This window comes from Sander lucioperca, chromosome 10 (genome assembly GCF_008315115.2).
Source record: "Sander lucioperca isolate FBNREF2018 chromosome 10, SLUC_FBN_1.2, whole genome shotgun sequence".
Taxonomy (NCBI): Eukaryota; Metazoa; Chordata; class Actinopteri; order Perciformes; family Percidae; genus Sander; species Sander lucioperca.
In genome coordinates this window covers 3,874,849-3,887,719 of record NC_050182.1, presented here as the reverse complement: position 1 = coordinate 3,887,719, position 12,871 = coordinate 3,874,849, and the positions used below count along the sequence as shown (strand labels likewise).

General features: G+C 43.8%; 1 protein-coding gene across 2 annotated transcripts; it reads right to left on the bottom strand.

Annotated features, from left to right (window-relative positions):
* Positions 1-2,596: 2,596 nt before the first annotated feature.
* Positions 2,597-5,569, bottom strand: cited4b (Cbp/p300-interacting transactivator, with Glu/Asp-rich carboxy-terminal domain, 4b). Of its 2 annotated transcripts, XM_036006409.1 has the most exons (3): positions 5,298-5,569; positions 3,915-4,376; positions 2,597-3,881 (listed from the first exon to the last, which is right to left on the bottom strand). In XM_036006409.1, exons 2-3 carry the CDS (start codon positions 4,365-4,367, stop codon positions 3,495-3,497), a joined length of 840 nt encoding a protein of 279 aa, XP_035862302.1. In that variant the 5' UTR covers positions 4,368-4,376; positions 5,298-5,569; the 3' UTR covers positions 2,597-3,494. The 2 variants fall into 2 exon arrangements, with proteins under 2 accessions (XP_035862302.1, XP_031145114.1); XM_031289254.2 differs by having other exon boundaries at positions 2,597-4,376.
* Between the last annotated feature and the right edge of the window lie 7,302 nt (positions 5,570-12,871).

Below are 12,871 nucleotides of genomic sequence, written 5' to 3'. Positions count from 1 at the left end.
ACACACACACACACACAATGCCAAAAACCTCCGAACTTTTTTGTTGGAGCAGACAAGTTAAAACGTGCCCTCTTCTCACCATATTCACACACAGCGATAGAAACATGCCCCCTGTTGTCAATAAATAAATCTCACTTCCATTGTGTATTGCAATCTTCGCTTATAGTTATTCACACTGCGGGGGTTCTTTTTCAATATCCCAGAATTAGCACTCCAATGAAAGGTAACGCTCAGCTTAGTCATACTGTTTGGAAATGACACATTTCTAGTACGTCTTTATAAATTAATATTTTCTGGATGTACTATCACTCATGGGAGTTTCTCATTTACACCAATAATGGATCCACCATAATCTACCAACATGTGTAAGGATCACAATGACCAGAGATGCGACATAAATCCTTTATCTTCCCCTGACTCCACACTGATATTGAGGTATCCCTGTTAGCCTGTTTGATCAGGTTGTGTGCTGATGCTGTGAGTGAGTGTGTGTGTGTGTGTGTGTGTGTGTGTGTGTGCATGTGAAGACCTAGCCATGCGTGACAACAGCAAATGACCACCTATCCATCACTGGCGCTAGGGCCTGAGATTACCATGAGCTCAGGCTTGGCACCAGCTGGACCAAAGCCTGGAAAAAGACAACTAGATAGTGCTCAATGCATGGACATATACAGTTCATCTAAAGATATGTGGCAGAAGAGAGGAATGTCACCTAGATTGCATTTAGCCTACCTCGTGTGATGTTTATTGAAGGGGTTTTAAATGGAATCATAAAAGTGTTGTGGGAAAACCCAGGTAAGAAATCCCCGAGGACTAGAAGAAAAAAATCCCTCCACCTAATTTCTAGTTGTAAACGGGAGAGATCCTTACATTTTTCTCTCACCCTCTTTCTTATGTCTTGTCTCTTTCACTTTGCCTCTATCAGAATGTGGCTTTTGGTCTCTGACTTATATTGAGAAACCGGCAAGCTGCCACAGGAAGACAGTGTTCTATTGAGCAGTTGCGGTGGGTGGGCTGAAAACAAGAGAATAAGAAGAACAGTAGTAACTGTAAACGTCTCTGAGTGTCCCACCCTGCTTAGCATGCGTCTAGACTGGCCTCTATGAGGCAGGCAGCAGTCATAACAAGGGATTGGGAGAGCAAACAGGGCTGTTTAGCGTAGTTAACCATTTGTCTATGGAGTCACAATCAAGAAACTAAACCTCTGCATTTAATTGGGGCTAAACAAGGAGCTCACAGTGCAGCATACAATTATGAGATATATGAGGCGACAGAGTTCTGACAGTGTGCCAGCATGCCCCAATGTGCCACACACCAGAAGACCATCTCACCAGATCGGCACTGGGCCAAGGCTGTTGGCCTACTTATGAGCCATTCTCTTGACAGTGCAAAGCCAAGGAAATCCACACACACCCTTTAGCTACTCTCTGAAACAAGCCTGCATTCAGGCCAGGATGTTTCATTTTGGATCATCCATGATACCGTTTTTCAAATTGAGCACATCAGCCTTTAACACAATTGGATAAATGAGGAGATGAGGGTGCTTTAAGAGCAGAGTTGACTCAAAAATTGAGCAATCAACAAACACTATTCTTGGTTTGCAAGCAACAGTGCTCTCATTTTCCCCTCGTTACTCACTAAAGATGCCTTTGTTGACAATGTGAAAAGCTAGACATGGTGATGACATTCCCAACATGACCTCAATCAAGCATTTTCATAGCCCGCAGGCACAAAACAATCCAACAAACTCAGCCACCGCAGAGAATCTCTTTACCCTCATTTCATAATAAATGCAATTATGTATATGAGGAAAATTGTTTCACTCCTCCAACTAGCTGTGGCTTAGGTCAGACAGGAGAGGGTTTATTCTGAATTTGCACAAGTCATTTGTTATTATTTAGAGTCAGTAGTTTCTCTGATCATCCACTGGGAGAGCTGGGGGAAAGCAGCACTGTCTTTAAGTCCGGGCTTACAAGCTTCAAGTCAGTTAAACCCCCATCAAGGTAAGCATTCTTTGGCCATTTTCACCTCCCCCAACCACACACACTCACATTACCCTTTACACACAGAAAAGAAACAAATGTTTGTTGTGCTGTAGAGAAACCAGTGTTATTCAAATGCTGATTTTGAAAGCCCATCAACCTCTGAATGAATATCCTGCCATTATGGTAAACATTCTTACCACCTATAATGCCAGTGTGTGGCATTTGCTTAGATAAGCATCAAGATAAAAGGTTGAATAGTAAATCACATTAGGCTATCACTACCCGAGATGTCATGTCAGATGTACACGGACATAAGTCCTCTTTCGCTAACCGGCAGAGAAACATGTCATTCACCGTAAATCAATCATGTTCCTGTCAGTGACATCAATGGTCTTATTAGCAATGAAAATAGGAAATTAAAAAGGAAAAGACAGGATGCTGAAAACCCAGGAGATTTGGAGTATGTTCTTCTTAAAAAGCATAAATAGTGTATCTGTTTTAAACGTTTCCATCCCTAGCTGAGGTTTCCCTTCACCCACAGGTTAACTTAAGCACTCAGCTAGCTCTCCACTGCCTGGGGGAAGAACTGTGCAATGAATGGAAAAGCAGGCCACATTTCTATCCAGGCCATCTTTATTGATCCTCAAAACCCCCTTCACAAAGACCACCCGCCCATCTTGACCACAAAAAAGGGGACAATATAAACAAACAATAAATAAGAATCTGCGTGATTAAGGCGGTTCTACATCTCCAATAGAACACAACAGTGTGGACATGTTGGAGTTATACAGCTTCATACAGTAAAAGCAGTAGATTTTTGAGAACATCACATCTAAAAAGGCAGCACTTTACCAAAAGATCTGATGAGGCTCCCATTCAAATGAGATAACATTGTACTTCTATCGTGCCTGACTTATGATAGAAAACCCAGGCTCTCTTTTAGATGACCTTGTCATCTGAGCTTATTTAAATTCTAGGCCAAATAGAATGAGGGAAAAAAAATCATGAGCAGAGAACTTAATTTAAATTGTCTCCCCTATCTTACTCTCAGAAAAAAAAAATCATTAAAACCACTTGATTCCCAAAATGGAGAAGGTGGTTATTCTTTATATCAGTTTTCTCAGATAGGAATAAATAAATACACCTTTGTACTGGTAAACTGTCTTGGAGTCCAGGCTTGGAGGCTACACAGTGTCATAGCATTGTTCAGAGTGGCTTTTAAGAATTTCAGCATTTCTTTATTACATTCATGTCCAGGAAATGGGAAAAGTGGAACTCGGCCTTGAAGGCAGCCACCCTCTGGCCACTAGAACATGCGGGACTCGAGCACTGTGTGTTCCCTGTGGATATCCAGAGTTCTCTTCTGTGCATCCTGCTTGCCACAACTGGGCTTAGTTGTACAGGGAGGTGCTCAGGAAATAAAAAGTGAAGAGATGAGCACTCTTCATCCACCCTGGTCAATTCTCACTCTTCTGTCTCCATTTGCGCCCATTGGCAAATCGGGTCCTCTCAGCAACTAACAGTGCTGGGCTGCTGTTTGCTGACAAAGTCTGAGATGAAGTCAAACTCATTTTGGCCCAGGAAGAGTTCTGGCAGCTCCTGGACCCGATCCAAGCCAAGCTCCATGACCAGCGAGGTCAGAACCTCCTCATCAATCATATCTGCGTCCATGCCGTTCAGGGCCAGTGTCGGCCCGGCCATGTGCTGCATGTTAGCCAACTGGGCTGGGTTCATGCGGTACTGGGCCGCAGGCCCCATGTGGTTCCCACCCATAGGCCCCAGTGGGTGTCCATGGTACTGGGTGTTTAGTTTTTGCAGCTGCATGCTGGCCATGAGCTGCTGGGACGTTAACCCTCCATTCATGAACTGCTGTTGCTGTTGCGGGTGCTGTTGCTGTTGCGGGTGCTGTTGCTGCTGCGGGTGCTGTTGCTGCTGCGGGTGCTGTTGCTGCTGCGGGTGCTGTTGCTGCTGCGGGTGCTGCTGCTGCTGCGGGTGCTGGACTTGTTGCTGGTGCTGTTGTTGTTGTTGTTGGTGCTGCTGTGGATGCATGTGATGCTGCTGCGGGTGATGCTGTTGCTGCTGGGGCGGGCCATTATACATCATGTTACCAGATGTCATCTGGTGGTGACCCATCTGCCCCCCATTCAGTTGTCCATTCATGGGTCCACCCACCATGCCCTGTCGCTGCCTCATGGCGGTCTCCATGTTGGCCTGGGCACCACCATAGTGCATCATCTGGCCATTGGGCAGCGCGCGCATGCCCTGCTGGTTGGGATGCTGCTGGTGACCTGCCTGCAGGCCACCGTTCATGCCCATCCTGTAGCCGTGGATACTGGCGCCCGCTGAGCTGTGATTCATGGGCATCATGAGATGGTCTGCCATGCCTCCTGTCTATGAAAAGAGAGGAGACACTGTTAGAACATTGCAAAGGGCAGACAAGATGTTTGGAAGCAGTAAAAACATTTTATGGGGAGGTGCAGCTGGATCAAGGCTGACATGAGCATATGTAGCGGTCCATTTGAACCAGTATCACTATTAAGATACACAGCCATTGTGTTGACGGTGTCATGTGTAGTACAAGAAATTGTACATTGCTGTGGTTAAAACCAATTGCATACCCAGCCAACTGACTCCTCTTACAGTGACCACACAATTAATTTCACTGAAAACACACAGACAATTGTCCTTGTAATGTCACAATTCCACCTCTCAAGTTAAACCAACGAAACGCTTCCGTAAAAAAAAAAAAAATCTGCACGCTAGTTTTGCCAACACTGAAAATCTTGCTCGTGTGTTTAGTCCTCCTAAAGCCTCCCCTCTTTGTGCCAAGGAATGGACGCCCAGGTCGGAATTACAGGTTAACATACATTGTTTGGGTGCGTTTAAGATGCGGATTCATTCATGCACGAAGGGGTTGACAAAACGGAGGAAAAATGCGTGCATCGCGTAATGCATTGCTTAAACCCCATCCATGTTGCATGCCAGCTGAGGCAGACAAATCTGTTACATTTTACGCACGTAAGGTTGCAACAAAGAACACTGACATCATGCAACATCACCCAACAGCTGAATCACCACATTTCTAACAAGGCATACATTCAACAAAGGCTTCGGTTTTCTCCGACTACCTTGTGCCGATTTGTTTAAATGTTTGTATTCAATAATCTTGTACACTGTAGCCTAATATTATCAATTTGCTTATAATCTCGAGTTTGAAAGAAGGGAATGCAAACAATGGAGCAGCAGCCCCGGAGACCACCACAGACCAAAACCCCAATTTCTCCAACAAATAAATCCGATAAAATCACTTACCCGTATCCGCTACGTTTTCACAAAGTTGCGCGACTTTGCCTCGGCTCCGTCTATTTAAACAGTTTTCCTCTGTAAGGCAAAGCTCCTCTGAATTACAGTATATATTCCACAGGGTTACGCTTCATGCTCAAGCGGGGACGGTGTGCACAAAGACTGCCGCATCAGATCTTGAAACGACTGCCTATTTTCTGGGTCAACTCAGGGATTATGTACATCTAAAAGCTCAGAGGAAGGCACTCGGGGAGAGGTGGAGCCTCGGTCCTGCCTCTTCTTTGTTCCTATTGGCCCTACTTAATATAATTGTGCATGGGCGTAGAAAAAAGGGGCTGTTCGAGAGCTGTGACACAGTAGCCAATTTAAATACCCTCCTCCCCACTGTTTCTTTTTTAAAGAAAATTTGGACATCTTGTATGTCTTCATAACTGCTGCTGTTGTGATTGAATAAAAACAATTATAGACAGACAGACAGACAGACAGACAAATAGATAGATAGATAGATAGATAGATAGATAGATAGATAGATAGATAGGGATATTATTGACATATTTATTTCTTTTATGCATGTATGTAGGAGTAAGAATGTTTGCTCTTATCTGCCTGTGTGTGTCAGACAGCATAACATTAGTGTATATGTGTATGTGTAGCAAGAGTGTTGCCCCTGGTATGTGCATGTACACTTCATTTCCAAGATCACTGTCGGTCCATGTGACCCACCAGTCTGCTGTGTGTTCGCCTCAGTGAGGCAGTGGAGGGTGGGCAGAGGAATGTAGCCTGTGTGCTATTCTAGGCCACACTAGCTGCAGCGGCAGTGTAACTACTGCTGTGCATGGATGTGCGTTTGACTGGTTTACGTGTATGGACTGTGGATGCAGGCGTGTGTATGTTTCCGTGTGTGTGTGTTTGAGTGTGTACCTCCACTCTGCAGATGCACACGTCTCTTGATTGCCCACTTCAGAACAACGACCTCTTGCCTGCAATTGCAAATGAATGGCACCACTTTGGGAGAGCAAGCCAATCTATTGTCCCAGGAATTCAACTATAAATGGGCAACCACTGGCCGGCGTTTTGTCATTGTTTGACATTGTCCAGCCACTTTAAGCTAGTGTTAATAAGCCACTCCCAGGTATGGGTACTATCTGAAAAACTCATCCAGCCAGTCAGTTCAAACAAAACACACAATCAACATATGTTTCTGTTGTGCTGTGAGGATCACTCTTTTAGTAGAGTGTCTTCTGAGCAAGGTTACTGCAGCCTGTGACAGTATGACAAACACACATTTTAAAATGCATCAAAACAATCCTTATTGTCATCCCAGGGCCAAAAGCTCCTAATGGTGTCATTGTGTCCAAACCTTATGGAGCTCACAATCACATCACTGCGTCTGTTTAAAACCCAAGATATTTGCATATAATCGCAATCAGCAATGATTGTAGTGGAAGATATGCATTTTGTAATTATATTTCCATTGAACAGACTTGCATGGTTGTAATTAGATAGAGGATACACTGCAGTTATGTCCCTTAAAGGCTGTTTTCTGTATATTGTGTATCTTTTACTTTCTCTGGCTGTGGTCTATGGTTTGCTAGAGGAGTCTCCACACACCTTGCCTTGAGCCATTTATTGACTTTTGTACTATGCTTTTGTGTGTGTGTGTGTGTGTGTGTGTGTGTGTGTGTGTGTGTGTGTGTGTGTGTGTGTGTGTGTGTGTGTTATTTCAGGGATAAAGAGCAAGAGAGAGAGAGAGAGAGAGAGAAAGAGTTAATGTGACTGTGTTTATAGGAGCAATAGGATGGAAATGTTGCTTCCATTCCCAACTTGGACACACCCCTGTACCACACTGTAAAACATGCAATAAAAATGATGCAGTTGCAGGATCAGTTCATTTCATACAGGTTTCACGCTCTAACAGGGGTCTAAAGAATTAACAGCTTAGCTTCACTTATTTGTGTTCTCAGCTAATCAGTATGACTATAAGCTTTTCCAACCTTTGATGAGCTCCCCCTATGAAAGACCTCAACATTCCTCATTGACTCTTCTTTAGTGACAACAGACAATAACGTAGCTAATAGCTGCTTTGTCAGATCGCTGTGTACAGCTCAGCCTACTCTGTCTGTGCATCATCTGCCTATAACACTCTGCATGTAATTCCCACTGTCTGAGGTGACTGCACTAACTCCAACAACCTTCCTAGCTGTTATGAAGTTGGCCATAAAGATCACAAAACATCTAGCTGCCGCTTCCAGGCCCTCTACGTCAGACTTTGAGGGAGCCAACAGTCTGTAGAAATGTAGAGGCCAATTTTTATTGTTCCTCAACAGGGTCTTGGAGTGTGTGGAGAGCCCCCCTGGAGCAAAGGCACTCACTGGAGTGTAGTGGAGTGGAAGTCTGATGTTCTGCACAGAGGAATTGCCTGCAGGATGATGTGTTTACTACCAGCTTTATCCCTGGTTCTGCAAGTTGGTAGAGGAGAAGCTTATAGGAGCTCAACACCCAAAACCGAAGAACAAGAAAATGGTGAAAGTTCTTACATGTGGCATCCAGCCAACATACCAACTCTGTTTGGTGGGTGCCTGTTGGACCCTTCTGCACAGCATCTCTTTCTGAAACTTATCTGAAGTAGGCCTTCCTAATACGTTATACACTTAAATTACAATACAAGTACTTTTTGCAATGCTTTATTCTAAATCCTGTATGTTCATGATAGTATTGCTAGGTTTGAAGTTCAGACAGCCTGCGTCGGCCTTACGGCGGTCTGGCAAAAACGCAGGTCTTTCCATTCATTTTGTATGGGGGTAGTGCTAGACTCAACTTTTGAAGGTACGCAACCCCACATCACACTGGTGGCCAATCATGCAACCGGAGATCAGACTTGTGTGTTTTGAGCTATAGTTTGAGGTGGTGTGAGAATCCCGTACAGTAAACAGGAAACATCACTGCCTTTATTGCTGCCACGAGAAAGTTTTAAAACACTATGAGGGTAAAAAACGAAACATAAGCACTGAACTGCCCGGGAGTTTGTGTAATAACTGAATGTTTCCTTAAACAACAAAAAACTTGTGTCTCGCTCATCTCTTTTCTTTCTTTCTCTCTCTCCTGTGAAAAAAAGCTGCCTTCAAGCGCGGTCGGGAACGTCGAAATCTGTAAACGATCTGACGGAAAACAGTAATTGTTAAATATAAAGTCGATGTGTGCATTTATTGGGGGGTTTAAGAACACAACACACGTCACACAAATGGGCCGTTTCATTGACCCTCCCCCCGCCGCACCACCCTGCGAAAAATCGTGGATCGCTTTTTTTGGTGTAAATGCCCCGTCAGGCCTGTAGCTGTGTGACACCACTTTCTATGTCTGTAGTCTGAGAAAAATGACTTATCCTGTGTCTACAGAAGAACAGATGGTCAAACTGATGGGCAGCACTATGCGCTACAGTAATCATCTACCAGTGAAGACTGAACTGATCACACAAGTCATCTTTAATCTCTGTCATCATCAACTGAAACCAGCTGACTCAATTCTGCCTACCTACTAATCCTCCCAACACTGTCTCTGCCAGTAATTATTGCCAATGTTAGCGATGTATAGAGCCTCATGGCTGGTACAGACATGTGCGTTTATAGAGGTGGAGCCATAGGGCTGAGTACTCAGGAAGTGCTGCCACATCCTGAAAATAAATCGGTTTCACTTGCATCACTGGATTGCCGGTATGACCATTCCTGATATACAATGTGTTGGCTCATCTCAGATAAAACAAATACTACTGTATGTGTTATGTGCACATGGTGCTCCAGAAGGTAATTGAAATATAAATCATTTAAACTACTTGTTTCTGCTGACTCTAATTGTAAAAAATAATACATTTAAGCCTTTTCAGTAGTGGCATTTACAGGAGTCAACCAGGCTAACACAATCACCTAAATAGTTGCAACATAACACATTTTTCAAAACATCCCAGAAGTTTGCTCTCAATCTTTCTAAATTCAAGACATGAATTAATTATGAATCACTTTCAACCTATTTTGTTATAATTGCTACACAGCATTAACAGGAATGGACAGTCACTGTATTCACCAGGACAAAGCGTGTCCTAGTATGTACATTTCCCCTGAGATGTGAAACCAAAAGTCAGTTTGCCTCTCTCTCAGTGTGGGGGAGGGTTGTTATTGTTCTGGTAAATGAGAGAGTCTCTATAAATACTCCCAAGGCTTCCTTCTCCAACTCAACCACCAATCAACAGTCCCTGTTCAGCCGAGCAGCTGAGAGAGAGCAATAAGCCTGAGTCAAGGCTAACGGGGGAGGGTCTGACTCAAACATGCTGTGGTGGAGAAGTGGGTAAGGGACTTTGGAAGTGAGGGAGGGGGAGAAACCTGGTAACTGCCACTCACGTAACTGAGTCCACAAGTAGGGGTAAGGCTTGGGTGAAAGTGGTGGGGTGGGGGGGTGGTTGGAACGTACCACATTAAAGCAGCTTTCCAGTTTTTGTGATCGTTCCATGTGAAGTTAAATTAACATTTTTTCTACAAAAACAACTTTGGTCTGTCACTGTTTGACAGTGATACACTTGATTGGCTTGTTTTTTACACACTTATTTCGTGCCACTTGAAAAGCCAGAGTAGGCCTGATCTCCATATGACTTCTAACAAACTACAAATTAAAAAAGATCCAAAAATATAGTTGGTAAGAATGGGCTCATAGTTTATCTGTGTGGAGAAAATTAGGTCAGTCCTGTTGGGCTGGGCAATATAATTGAAATGAATATCACAATATTAATAAGATTTTCTTTCCAATATCTGTCTGCAGTTAGCTGTGTTCCACTGGTATTACATAGCACAACACTTCACACGTGTAAAACAACATTTTCAATAAAAAATGTTTTAGTTTCATTACAGCTTGGTCGAATGTATTGACTTGGACAACAGATTTATGTGAAATATTAGCATGGTAAAATCATGTCGTCACAATATGATTCCGCTGAGAGGTGATACATAGTAACATTAAATTATTATTATTGTCCAGACCCACATTCAAGCAAGTAAAGGGAGGGGGCTCTCATCGAACCAGTAGTCCGACCGTGTTGGAAGGCAAAAGTGTTTAAGTGGTTCTGAACAGGAACACGTTAAGGCTTTAACACTTGGTTTTGGTCTCCCTCGAAAAAATGCGTGCTGCATGGTACGGCACGGCTCGACTCGTATGGAACTGTTCTTTTGGGGTTTTCCATTGGGAAAGTTGTGAATAGTACCTGGTATTTTTTTGGTACAACCTCGGTCGAGGTTCCAAGCGGGCTGAGCTGATACTGCTGATTGGTCAGAGAGAATCCCAATAGAATCAGTACTTGCATAACACTGGACTGCACAAAGTTTTTTATTCTCTCGACCCAGTTTTTGTTTTTTTTAAATGGCAGACTGCAAAACCACGGCGTGGTCAATTGACAAAGTACAGACGTTCCTCTGTTTGGTTGCAGATAAAGCGATCAAGCGCGAGAACACATTGTGTTTGTGTCACATAGAAGATGATGTCATGGCAATTTCACATGGCATTGCTACGACGATCAGCTAAGAATCCTGCCTACATTGATGTAGTACTATCCGCAGTGGAAAACAAAATTGAGAAAAGTACCTGGTACTAAAGGCGAGTCGAGCCGAGCCAAGCCAAACTATGCAGTGGTAATTCAGAATAAGTAATGCAGGGTTTGAATGTCTTTATCAAGTTCTCTTTTGTCATTCCTCATGCAACTACTTCTGTACAACCAAGCACAACACCATGATTGCCTCAGAGGAGAGACTGATTATGTGCTGTTATTGCCATTTGTTTCATTCATTCTACATTCTCCAACCCCTCCCCTCTATCAAAGTTTGGCGATTCAGAATTAACTCTTTTCCCTTTAGACATGGTCAGATGACATGTCCTATGACTTTGTTGAAGCAAACTGAGGGCCAGATGTACTAATGCTTTTGCACCCACTTCAGGCGTATTTGTTTCGTAACGTGCGCGTAAAAGCATGGCGAGGTATGTACAAACAGGCCGCACTGAGGTAAAAGCGCAGACTGCCTGTCGCGGGAACTGAAAATGGCAAATTGCGCTTTTCCGTGTCATGCATATGCATTCACGGGACGGTCAAGGGGAAAGTGGGAGTTCCCATAAAGAGATGGGAGGGGAAGCGTAAAGTGCGCCTAATTATGTATTCCGCGGTATGTACAAAAAACGCCTGTGAAAGCGCGCCTCTATTTTGCGGTGAAAATTCTCCGCCTCTTAAAAGCAGGTGTAAACCTGGAAGGGGGTTTCCTCGCATATGCCTCTTGGTGAAATGGCAGCAGTAATCCGAGCAAGACGGAGACATAGGCCAAGGAGACGAGCTGAAAGGATTTTTGCCACAAGGATCACACTTTTTCAGTTGAGTGAACACGAAATCATTAAGCGTTACAGATTAAGCAGCCATGCAATATTACAGTTACTGGAAGAAATCAAAGATGACATTGAATATCTGACTCAGCGTTCACATTCCATTCCAGCAGTTGTTAAACTCCTCACTATATTACAAATATTGGAATCAGGATCATTTCAAACAGTCATAGCATCAGCAGTGGGAATATCGCAGTCTGCACTCAGCCGTATCATAGCACCAGTACTTAACGCTTTGCTACAGCGCAATTTACGGCATAGTGGACAGAGAAAGGCGCTGATTACCCGATGAACTGCAGGTTTGGTAAATACGATGTAAGCTGAAGTATCACAGCATGCGCTTTCTGCAGGTTGGCCATGGCGCTGATGACGCTACATTCGCAAATGTACGTATATCTGGCCCTGAGGCCTTTAGTAGAGAAGAGTTGTCTTAATGTGTTAAAGAACGCAAAGTTCCTGTTAGCTGAGAAAGTCGAGACCATAAAGGGATTTCTGAGACACCAGATAACAACTGAAATAACTTCCTTACTTCAGCTGAGAATTCTTAGCGTACTTATCATAAGCTTAGTGCTTGCAGGTGTTCACACACCCCAACGCTGACTTAATGCAAGCTATACAAATACGACTGGAGTTGACTCCCTGGTTTCATGTATCCAATCTTGGCTCATTACCAAGCAATGCCATTCATTCACAGTCAGCACCACAAGCCCACTGCCTGCATTTCGAAGCAACATCATTCTTCAGCATTTACTAGCCTGAGGGATCATTGTCGACACAAACACTAATCATGTCCCCTTCACTGCACTTCCTGCCTTACAGCCACTGATGACGTTTCCAGTTACCTTCAGGAACATGAACATGCATGGCAGGAGTGCAGGGGAAACACAGCCTAGATCGACAACAAGAGCCAATACAACCTGTCAAACAAGTAGCTATATGGAAAGAGGGAGAGAGTGAGAGAACACAGTGACGATGTGAAGAATGACCTATTAATCATTCATTATCTCCCAGCACTGTTAATGAGGTGAAGACTCTTAAATAATTAGCAATGTGACTGAAGCATATTTCCATAGCAGTAGCCTGAGGACATGGAGGCCATTGGGGACAAGTGTGGAAGGGAATATGGGATGCACCAGGCACAAAAAAGAACAGCCCCCACACCAGCTTAGCAAACAATA

Coding starts and splice junctions, on each gene's coding strand:
- cited4b (XM_031289254.2), bottom strand. CDS start 4,367: ATGGCAGACCATCTCATGATGCCCATGAATCACAGCTCAGCGGGCGCC.